This window comes from Scyliorhinus canicula, chromosome 19 (assembly GCF_902713615.1).
Source record: "Scyliorhinus canicula chromosome 19, sScyCan1.1, whole genome shotgun sequence".
Classification (NCBI taxonomy): domain Eukaryota; kingdom Metazoa; phylum Chordata; class Chondrichthyes; order Carcharhiniformes; family Scyliorhinidae; genus Scyliorhinus; species Scyliorhinus canicula.
The window spans coordinates 60,067,947-60,080,185 of record NC_052164.1 but is presented as its reverse complement, the minus strand read 5'-3'; the positions used below and the strand labels follow the sequence as shown (position 1 = coordinate 60,080,185).

The 12,239-nt window shown below is 45.8% G+C and overlaps 1 protein-coding gene across 3 annotated transcripts in view; it reads left to right on the top strand.

The window, feature by feature from the left end:
• LOC119954185 (G protein-activated inward rectifier potassium channel 4-like) overlaps positions 1 to 12,239 on the top strand; it is a 52,961-nt gene that overhangs the window by 39,642 nt on the left and 1,080 nt on the right. For all 3 annotated transcript variants that reach the window (XM_038779181.1, XM_038779183.1, XM_038779182.1), the window contains one exon: positions 4,861 to 5,842. In XM_038779181.1, the coding sequence (XP_038635109.1) occupies positions 4,909 to 5,842 (934 nt within the window). In that variant the 5' untranslated portion in view covers positions 4,861 to 4,908. The remainder of the gene's footprint in view (positions 1 to 4,860; positions 5,843 to 12,239) is intronic.

The following is a 12,239-nucleotide window of genomic DNA, read 5'->3' as shown; positions in this document are numbered from 1 at the left end:
CCACTCTTCAATCATATCCAACTCCCCATCACCTTCTCTTGCAATCACAGAAGGTGCAACACCTGCCCCTTTACCGCCTCCCTCCTCACCATCAAGTCCCCAAAATACTCCTTCAGGTTAAACAGCATTTCACTTGCACTTCCTTCAATTTGGTTTATTGTATTTGTTCCCAGATTTGTTGATCGCCTTTAAAGTGGGGAGACTAAACGCAGACTGGGAATCCTCGGAACACCTTTGCTCAGTCCACAAGCATAACCTTCCCTGGTGCTTGCCATTTTAATTCTGCACCTTGCTTTCATGCCCACATGTTCCTCCTTGGCCTTCTGCGATGCTCCAGTGAAGCCCAGTGCAAGCTGGAGGAGCATCACCTCTTCTTCCGATTAGGCACATTGCAGCCCTTGGGACTCAACATTGAGTTTGGCAACTTTACATTTTGACTTCTCTTCTAAACCTTTTTTTAAAAAATCTCCCATTTATGTATTGCCTCAGTGCAAACCCCTCACCCTCACACCAGGTCATGTGCCTTTTTGTTCTTAAAGTTGCTACTTTTTGCTTAAAGTTGCTACTTTTTGCCGCAGTTTCTACAGTTCTTACACATCCTCCCTCCCATCCGTTAACTCTTTCTTGCCCAGTAGATGCTGGCAGACCTGGTGAGGTGAGTTTTTGTAGCGCCCTCTGTTTCTTGTTTAAGATTCCAGCATCTGCAGTATTTTGCTGATTTTTCTTGCTTCTTTTTGTAGCCTCCTATTTCCTCTTCACAAGTTACTTTCCTGCTTCTCTTTTTGTCATCAGCAAATTTGGCGACCATTCCTTAATCCAGATAATTTATATAAAATTGTAACCAGTTGAGATCCATTCATCTCTGTGACACACTACTCATTGTGTTGACAACCTAAAAAAGACCCATTTATGAATACTCACTGCTTCCTGTTAGCTAGCATTAAATCTTCTATTGCCAATATGGTACCCCTTTCCAGGAGATTTTATTTTCTGCACTAGCCTTTGATGTGGCATTTTATCAAATGCATTCTGAAAATTGAAGTGCAGTACATCATCAGTTCCTCTTTATCCACAGCCTGTTACTTCCTCTAAGAACTCCAATAAGTTGTTCAAATACGATTTGCATTTCACAAAAACAGTGCTGACTCTCCCTGATTGCCTTGAGCTCATTAAAATTCCCTGCTAACTTGTTTAATAATAGCTTCTAGCATTTCCCCTCTGACAGATGTTAAACTAACTGGCCTGTAGTTTCTTGCTTTCTGCCTCCCTGCCTTTTTGAATAATGGAGTTACATTTACGATCTTCCAAACTAATGAGCCCTTCCCTGAATCCAAGAGGTGTTTTATAGAACATAGACCTGTACAGCACAGTACAGGCCCTTCGGCCCACGATGTTGTGCCGAACTAGTCTGAAACTAAGATCAAATCAACCTACTCCCAAATCATTCGACTGCACTCCATGAGCCTATCCAATAACCGCCTGAAAGTTCCTAAAGTGTCCGACTCTACTACCATAGCTGGGAGTGCGTTTCACGCCCCAACCACTGAGTAAATAACCTACCTCTGACATCCCTCCTATATCTTCCACCATGAACTTTATAGTTCTGCCCCCTTGTAACAGCTACATCCACCCAAGGAAAAAGTCACTGAACGTCCACTCTATCTATCCCTCATCATCTTGTGCACCTCAATTAAGTCACCTCTCATCCTCCTTCGCTCCAATGAGAAAAGCCCCAGCTCCCTCAACATTTTCTCATAAGACCCACCCATCAATCCAGGGAGCATCCTGGTAAATCTCCTTTGTTTCCTTTCCAAAACTTCCACATCCTTCCTCTAATGAGATGAGCAGAACTGCACACAATACTTCAAATGTGGTCTAACCAAGGTCTTGTACAGTTGCAGCATAACCTCACGGCTCTTAAACTCGATCCCCCGTTAATAAATGCTAACACACTATATGCTTTCTTCACGGCTCTATCCACTTGGGTGGCAACTTTCAGAGATCTATGGACATGAACTCCGAGATCTCTCTGCTCCTCCACATTCTTCAGAACCCTGCCGTTGACCCTGTAATCCGCATTCAAATTTGTCCTACCAAAATGAATCACCTCACACTTATCAGGCTTAAACTCCATCTGCCACTTTTAAGCCCAGCTGTGCATCCTATCAATGTCTCTTTGCAGCCTACAACAGCCCTCCACATTATCCACTACTCTACCAATCTTGGTGTCATCAGCAAATTTACTAATCCAACCTTCAACTCCATCATCTAAGTCATTGATAAAAATCACAAATAGCTGAGGACCCAGCACTGATCCCTGTGGTACACCGCTGGTGATTGGGCTCCAGGATGAAAATTTACCATCTACCACCACCCTCTGTCTTCTATGTGATAGCCAGTTACTGATCCAATCGGCCAAATTTCCCTCTATGCCATGTCTCCTTTTGGAAAATTAAAACAAATGCATCAACTATCTCACTAGACACTACTTTTAAGATCCGAGGATGCAGTCCATCAAGACCCAGTCTGACAACAGCTCCAACAATTTACTCTGTACCATTTCTCTGGTGTTTGTAATTTCCCCGAGCTCCTCCGTCCTTTCCATTTCCCAGTTTACAGTATTACAGCTGCTTAAGAATGTTTCTTGTGCCTGCGGCAGTGAAGACTGATGCAAAATACTTTTCAATTATCTGCTATTTCCTTCTTTTCCATTATCAGTTCCCCAGAGTCCGTTTCTGTAGGACCGATGCTCATTTGTTTCATTTTAAAATATTTATAGAAACTCTTAATATCTGATTTTATATTCCTGGCTAGCTTTATCGCATACTTTTTCCTTCTTTTGTATGCTTTTATTAAGTGTGCACTCAACCTGTTCTGTCATCTCATGCACCGCTTGCTTTACTTAGGCACACTTGTCCAGTTCCATCGGCTCCTGCACACCCTTCTTCGAGTTTCATCTTTATATTGAGTGCCATTCTCTCAAAAGACAACAAAAAGTCCCATAGCAATTATGCATTTAGCTGCGTGTTCCCTCCACCCCAACCGCAATATGGGAGGTAACCCTGACCTGATCGCGCATACGCAAAAAATGTCAGCTTGACTGTGCCATGTTAGCTGGCAGTGTCAGTTGGGAACCTTAGTGCCAGGCTGGCACTAGGTGGCACTCCCCAAAGGGCATGCAGCTGGGGGCCTCCGAACCCCAGGCAAACTTCCAGGAGTGTTGTTCTGTCTGACCCCGTTTGTGGAGACCATTGCTAATTGGCGCTCACCCGAGCTCTCTGAAGCAAAGGGGTTGAATCCCAAAGCTTCAGGTACCTCGACCTGCACATTAGAGTGAGACGTACTGCCTCGCTCTAATATGCAGATCTGCTAAAAGGTGATTCCGCCCATTGTCGGCGGGATCCACATCACACTATCTCGGGAGATTAGGTTGAGTGACTCGAGTTGTGAGCCAGGTAAATCCCAGTCGTGGGGGTCTCCCAGCTTTCAATGGCCAGGCTGCGCCGCAGTGAACTGCTTTTCCGGTGCAGCGTGGCTGCAGGATCGCCCCCATTGTCTCTCCACATTATTCCTTCCTCTCAATGAGCCGCTTCACACTTCTCTGCCTGCATTGGAGCACAGTGGTTAGCACTGTTGCTTCACAGCGCCAGGGCCCAGGTTTGATTCCCGGCTTGGGTCACTATCTGTGCAGAATCTGCACGTTCTCCCTGTGTCTGCGTGGTTTCCTTCGGGCACTCCGGTTTCCTTCCACAAGTCCCGAAAGACATGCTGTTAGGTAATTTGGACATTCTGTATTCTCCCTCAGTGTACCCAAACAGGTGCCGCAATGTGACGACTAGAGGATTTTCAGAGTTACTTCATTGCAGTGTTAATGTAAGCCTACTTGTGACAAGAGAGATTATTATTATCTACCACCTGCCTGTCCATTCCATCAACCTGTCTGAGTCACTTTTACATCCTACACTATCCTTCTCACAGTTCACAATGATTTCAGATATTCCATACATTATGAAATTGTTCCCTGTGCACCCAAGATTTAGTAGGGAACTCCACTGCCCACAAGGGGAGAAACACCAATTAGCCAATTGCCGTTCAGCCAATTTCGTATTCCTGTCATGACTGTCCCTTGTATCCCATGAGCTCTAACTTTGTTGACTTGAGGTAGCAGGTCTGTCAATGGCCAGGAAGGCACAAAAGACAGAATGGCATATTGGAAGGATTGCTGGTCTAATGGAATAGTGAAAATGCGAACGCATCAATACTTGCGACAGACACCTCTCCGTAATACTCCTAAAACCAATGCATCTCCTGTAGCCCTAATTCTGATGTAATTGTATTGTCAGGTTATGTGTTGATTTGTGCTATTGCATGAACTATGATTTTACAACTGGAATGATCTGTCATGGAAATTATAATAAAGACAAATTCTTCGAGTTCAATTAAGGAAATTGTTTTGACACAAATATTTGCGGAGGGGGGAGTGGTCTGGCTGCATAGCCTTTCCACAGGACTCTGTGTTATACACCTAAAAACCATTATATTTATAGTTCGAAATAAACAACTTTGAATAGGTAAACCTTGGGAACATACGCAAGAGGAAATATGAATGTTTCCCCTGGTATAAAAACAATCTGAGTACGCATTTTGTTGTCCTTTGGAAGAACAACTTATTACCATAATAAGGCCGAGTCCAAAATATTAAGCAGTATTTTGTTTACGTTACCTGACCTACTTATTTTCGTTCAAAAGAGGTGTTAAGCTATAGTCAAGCATTCCTATTTTATAAAATATAGCCACTCGGCTAGATAAAATGAATACCCTTAAGTGGGCAATTAATCTGCACACTACACTCTGTTTCAGGTGGTGATGTTGGAGTGGCATCCATATTTGATCTGAAGAGACTGTAGAATGGCAGGAGATTCCAGAGTCCTCCCAAACACCGACATGGACATCCGAGCAACGACAAGAGAATCAAAGAAGTTACCTAAACATGCACGGGACAACATCTTAACAACAGACAGGACGCGGCTACTTACAGAGCCTAAGAAAATCAAGCAGAGGTATGTTGACAAGGACGGGAAGTGTAATGTCCACCATGGAAATGTCCAGGAGACCTATAGGTACCTTAGTGACCTGTTTACCACATTGGTGGACCTCAAATGGCGTTTTAACCTCCTAATCTTCACTTTAGTCTTTACTGTTACCTGGCTTTTCTTTGGATTCATCTGGTGGCTTATAGCCTACATTCGAGGAGACCTGGACCATTTGGAAGATCCAACATGGACCCCTTGTGTGGATAATTTGAACGGGTTCGTATCTGCATTTTTATTTTCTATCGAAACTGAAACGACTATTGGGTATGGCCACAGGGTTATAACTGAGAAATGTCCAGAGGGGATTATCCTGCTCTTGGTCCAAGCTATTCTGGGATCGATTGTCAATGCTTTGATGGTTGGCTGTATGTTTGTGAAGATTTCTCAGCCCAAGAATCGAGCCGAGACCCTCATGTTTTCAAACCGTGCGGTCATATCTCTCCGGGATGAGAAGATGTGTCTCATGTTTCGGGTCGGGGATCTCCGTAACTCGCACATTGTGGAGGCCTCCATCCGATCCAAGCTCATCAAATCCAGACAGACCAAAGAAGGAGAATTCATACCTCTCAACCAGACTGACATCAACGTGGGCTTTGACACTGGAGACGATCGCCTCTTTCTGGTGTCACCACTGATAATTTCACACGAAATTAATGAGAAGAGCCCCTTTTGGGAAATGAGCCGAAGTCAACTGGAGAAGGAGGACTTTGAGATTGTTGTAATCCTTGAAGGCATGGTGGAAGCAACAGGTAGAGTCTGAATAACATATTTTATGCTTCAATGTGCACAGTTAACTGGTATAAAGGCCCCATTTTAAAGGGTGGGTTTGGTGATCCCAATATAGCATGATGTGATTCCGAGGAGTCCAGGGACTGGAGGTCGAGCCAATTGTTAGCTGCTAGGACCCATCAGCAGAACTTCCATCCCGACCCCCAGCTTCTGCACTTGCTGTTCAGTAGGCAGGAGTTGCTGAGCACAGATAGTGTATTATAGAATCCCTACAGTGCAGAAGGAGGCCATTCAGCCCATCAAGTCTGCACCGACCCTCTGAAAGTGCACCCCATCTAGTCACACCCTTATCCCCGTAGCCTAACCTGACCTGCACAGCTTTTGGACACAAGTGGCAATTTAGCAAGGCTAATCCACCTAACCTACACATCTTTGGGTTGTGGGGGTGAGACCACTGTGGGAGAAAACTAGAGAACCCAGAGGAAATTCACGTAGACATGGAGAAAATGTGCAAACTCCTCACAGCCACCTAAGGCCGGAATTGAACCCGGGTCTTGGTGCTGTGAGGCAGCAGTACTAACCACCATGCCACCCACAAAGACTCCCATAATTGGAGCCCAGCTATCGAGCGGTGAAGGAAAGCCCATTTGCTTCCTTGTGAGGCGCCAAGGAACAATCAACCCAACCAAAACTAAAAACACAAGCCTCCTGGGCCTCTTCCAGCCCATGAATCCCCCCTCCACATGTGTAGCCTGACTGTGAAGTCAGCACTGTTCTAATGTCCTGCTGAATAAAACGGGTAAATATACACGCCTGGCAGAAGACTGTGCGATGAGAAGATAAGTCACTCGTCTCTAAGTGCAGAATCCTGCTTATCCAAAGGAAACAGTAAACCAAAGTTTGTCTGTCCTTTTTGTGATGGAAAAGATTGGATTGCAGCATTGAAGGAAGAGCTGGTGAGTTCTCCCTTGTCCTGGCCAATATTTATCCTTTGACTATGATCCCATTTGTTTTGTTGTCACATCGCTGTGTGGGATCTTGCTGTGTGCAAATTGGCTGCTGTGTTTCCTACCTCACGACAGTAATTACAGTATTTTCACAGCCGTAAAACATTTTGGGACCTCCTGAAGTTGTGAAAGGTGCTATCTAAATGTAAATCTGTTGGTGTAATTCAGTCTCCACTTGATTAGTCAGAATCAAAAAACAATTGCACTTCATCCACAAATGTACCATTGACAAAATATTACCCCCGGGAGAAAGTCGCCACGGTGGGAAACCCACTTTACATAAGGAGTGATGAATATTAGAACAGACAGCTCAGAGTCAGATGACATGGGGACATGCGAGGGAGAACTGAGTCTATATTTGAGGGAATGTGTGATTCTGGGGTTTTCATTATTAAACTGTCAGTGCAATGTTTTTGGAATAAGAAGAGCTCAATCGCATCCTGAATCCCTAGATTATATCCAATCTATATTGACAATCATATATTTAGGGTGTCAGCATATCTGATTAAAGTAGCAGGTTCAGGGATCAAATGCTGGATAATATGTCAGCTTATTCCTCAAAGAAAAATAACTAACTTGTCGGGCCGTAGTCTATCCAAATTTAAATATCCGGGTTACTTCATGTGAACAAACGATGTGCAAAGTGAATACACCTGACATGCTCGGTCTCGAATTAAAGACTTGTGTGCACAGCACCCAGAGCTTTCTTCATTTGTTCATGAAATACAGGCATTACTGGCAAGGCCTGCATTTATTGCCCATCCCCATCCCTATTTTTCCTGATAGGTGGTGGTGAACGTTCTCTTTAGTCCATGTGGGGCAGGTCCTTCCTGCGTGCTGATCCACAGTTTTGACCCAGCGACAGTCGAAGAACAGCGATATGGTTTAAAATCAGGATGGCGTGCTGTTTGGAAAGGGACTTTATGGGTGGTGGTGTTCCCATGCGTCTGCTGCCTTCTCCCTTCTGGATGGTAGAGGTCGGAGGTTTGGAAGTTTCTGTTGTAAGAACTTTGGGAAGTTCATAGAATCCCTACATTTCAGAAGGAGGCCTTTCGGCCCATCTTCAGCGATCCTCCGAAAGGGTACCGAGGCCCACTCTCCTGCACCATCCCGTAACCTAACCTACACATCCCTGGACTGTGGGAGGAAACTGGAGCAGCCGGAGGAAACCCACGCAGACAGTGGGAGACCGTGCAGCCTCCACTTAGACAGTTACCTCAAGGCCGGAATTAAAACCAGGTCCCTGGCGCTGTGAGGCAACAATACTAACCAATGTGCCACCATGCTGCCCTTTTTGCTGCAGTTCATCTTGCAGATGGTAGACTGCTGCCACTGCGTTGGTGTGGAAGGTGTTTTATCATCAGTTGGCTCTTTTGAAAAATTAATCATTTCTGGATTTAGGGGTGCGATTTTCCCATCGGGCGGCTAAGTGCTGATGCCGGCGTAAAAACGGAAGTGTATTACTCCGGCGTCGGCAGCCGTTTCTCCAGGCCACAGTGGGGTAGCATGGCACTGGAGAGGCCCATGCCGCTCCAGCTGCCAATCCCGGCCGGAATCCGTCGCAACTGGGTACGCGCATGCGCAGTTGGGACGGCACCAACTAGCACATGCGCAGTGCCTTCTTCCCCGCGCCGGCCCCAATGCCAAATGGCACAGGGCTACAGGAGCTGGCATGGAGGAAAGGAGGCCCCCCCGACAGAGGCCAGCCTGACGATTGGTGGGCCCCGATCGCGGGCCAGGCCACTATGGAGGCCGCCATCCCCCATTTTCTTCCCCCCCCCCCCCCCCCACAGGCTGCCCCCGGACCCTTCAACGGCAAGGTCCCGCTGGCTCAGATGATGTTAGACTGGCACTGGCGGGACTCGGCTTTTTGGTGACGGCCGCTCGGCCCATCCGGGCCGGAGAATCGCTGTGCCGGTCCGGGCCGGAGAGTCTGTACATACTCTGACCGGTGCCAGGGCGCTGATTCTCTGAATCACGTCCCGGCATCGGGCGGCGTGGCGCAATTTGCGAGGCCCTTCTACGATCGGGCGGGGGGGTGGGGGGTGGATGAGAATTCCGCCCATGTTTTATAATATTTTGCCGAGTAGTACCTGCATTCCTGGGACTATTGGCTCTTCCAAGTGAGTGAAAATGCTTATTTGCTATCTTGCGTCTAAAATGTGTTTATCAGGATTTTGCAGCAGGAGCTACTGTGGAGAAACTAGTTAACTGAAAGGCACAGGGCAGGATCTTCAGCTTCAGTGGTTCTCATACTGTGGACCGCAGAATACTGGTCATTCATGAGGGTCCTCTAAGTGGTCCCTTGACTGGTCCAGAATGTAACTCGCTGATGCACAACACCATGGCCAGGGCCATATGAGAGAACAGACCACACTCGTGTGATGTCACACAACCAGTGCAGCTCCTGTGAGTGAGGCACCAGCTGTCATGAGCCCAAAGCAATGACCGTGTCGTTTTTATCAGCAAGATTTACAAAATTATGCAGGGCTTAGACAGAGTCGATGGATGGGAAGGGCCTATTTACTTTAGCAGAGAGCTGAAGGACTAGGGAACGGGACATAGATTTAAAGTAATTGATAGAAAGATTAGATGGGATGCGAGGAAAAGCTTTTTTGCCCAGAGGGTTGTGGGGATCTGGAACACTCTGCCTGAAAAGGTGGTAGAGGCAGAAACCCTCCACTCATTGAAAAGCCGTCTGGATTTGCAACTCCAAGTGCCGTAACTGGTCTGGCTACAGACCAAATGCTGGAAAGTGGGAGTAGGCCGGGTGGCTCATTGTTCAATCACCGCAGACACGATGGACCAAAAGGCCTTTTCTGCGTCGTAAACTTTGAGTCTATGATTTATGCTACTGCTGATTTTATTTGATTCGTATAAATGTATTAGTTTCAGAGAGGAGGATGATTACGATGATATTGCACGCATTAGAATCTTTCAAACAAATTTTCTCTTACAATATTAATGTTTATAATATGAAAATGCCGATACTTCTGTTTCTGGCACAAATTAATAATTTAGTTTAATAAAAAATGCATATACATTTATTGCATTTAGTAGCCAAAAAGCAGCTAGATAGAAACTTAATGAGACTGACTATCAGTTGGGACGATTTTTTAAATGATGGTTCGTGTGAAAGTGGGTGGGGTAGGGCCTGTCGGTGGTCTAGAGTCTTTTTCTCCACCGAAGTGGCCTATGGATGAAAAGGTTTCAGAACCATTGTTCTATTGGCCTTCCATGAGACTCCATACTGCAAAATGTGTCCTCCAAAAGTGAGCTCTATATTGAAACACAGCAACCTGGAGTCCTGTCGATGGTCACCTTCTGAACTGCATTGTCCTATAAAAGTCCTGTGACATTTTTGTGGGGCCTCGTTCCATATCCCTCAATATCCTTAAATCTAATCAGCCCAGTTTTAAAATTATCAAAAGCCTTTTTTTGCAGGACTTCAGTTTTCTAATATCCATTGTGTCAACAAATGGTTTTTGATATTTCTCCTGAATGGCCTAACTCTAATGTTCTATACCCCTTACTCAGGTCTCCCTTCACTGAAGAAACTAATTTCCCTCCATTTACCCGATCAATTCTTCTCAGCGTTATAAATAGTTCTGGGCCCTGTGAGCTTGGTGCCCAGATTCAAAAACACTAACAGAACCAGAGCAAACAAAATAAAAACGGGGCCCTGAATTTTCAGGAAGGTGAGTACATGGCACCCATCATCTGGGAGTCGCTAGAAACTCATCCCCACCAACTCCGGCAGGCCCACTGCTCTGATTGACAATGGTGGGACGTCTGGTCAGAAGACCTACCTTGCAGGGCTGTCAAATCTCCAGCCCATCCAGGCACAGCACTGCACTGGCGAAAGGATTGGGTAGTCCCTGGGAGGGTAAAACCATAAGCAATAGGAACAGGAGTAGGCCATTCAGCTCCTCGAGCCTGCTGCACCATTCAATAGGATCATGGCTGATCCGACATTCCTGATGTCCACTTTCCTGTCCTTATAAGAACATAAGGGAAGGGATGATTCCTGTCATGGAGGGGAGTGGGTAGGCTGAGACCATGAGCTCCCTGGCCCCTGAGGTAGGGCCCCCCTAGCTTGAAGGGATCTTCTGATTGAGGTCACCCTCTCCCCTTCCCATCCGAGATAAGGGCACCCACCAGCCTAAACATTGAGGCTGGGCGGGTTAGGCCCCCAAATGGCCATTTGAGGGTCTTAATTGGGGTATGGGCGGGCCTTCCATCGGAGGCCCTATCCGCCCAACTGCAAAACCTCATCCAGGTCAGCGCAGAGGGGATCTATACTCGCCCCACCTCCCTAACACCCTCGGAACTCACTGGGTGCGGGGTGGAGGGGGTGAGAATTTTAGCCAGGGAATGTTAATGGTGAGTTTTGTCCAAAACCATTTGCATTCATATTTTCATAATATTTTACATTGGTCCAGGATTTAATTCATTCTGACCAGGACCAGTGAATGAAACGTGCCACCACCTTCAGGTAGAAATTTCTGCAAATTGTGCTCATTTGAGAAGATTCTAATTTGCACTCATTGAGCATCTAGGCACTGCTCAGCTTATTTGTTATCCAAAATAAGAAGAAACTGACTGGCATACAATTGGGAAACTATTAAGTAGTTCATTATAACAAGTCATTTTCCGTGAATTTAAATCCGGTGACTCACAGATGGAGAACTGGGAATTCTTATTAAAAAATCCTGGTTATCTGATAAATCAAATTTCAACTGTTAATAGAACTGTGCCAGATAATATATATCTTTTAACTTTCCAATAGAAAGCAATAAAAAGAATTGATTATATCTGTTGCAATGCCTGATTGCACTGGTCCATTTTCCAATTGTGATTATGTGTGGGGCAAAGGGGATAACGTGAACCCCCATTGGTTGTGATGATTCTGAATTGCTATTCATTCTGATTGCAAGAGCCAGGTCAAGCCTGCCACCCAGGAGCACACGGCAATAACTCAAGCAGACTTTGACTTTTTATGACCCTAACTTCAGTTTAAAAAGATGCTGTGAAACCAGTGAGCCGCTCCCCCCCTCCCCGTTCTTTACTGATTACTGATGTAATTGGGGGCGGTGGCCACTGTACAGAAAATAGCTGCTCCAAGGCTGTCTTTGTAGAACATTCAACTGACCAAGATGACCATGAGACGACAGGTCTGTAAATTTCTAGCTGCCTCACACTGGTAAGAAAGAATTGTGTTTTAAGGGACACCTTCGGTATTTTTGATGTGTGGTCACCATTGAAGGTAGGAAGCATGGCAATGTGTGCACAGCAAGCTCTCACTAAAAGCTATGTGATAATGACCTGGGAATCTGTTTTGGTTGATTGAGGGATACATTTGCACAAAATACTGAGGAAAGCTCTCCAACTCGTCTTCAAATAGTACCAT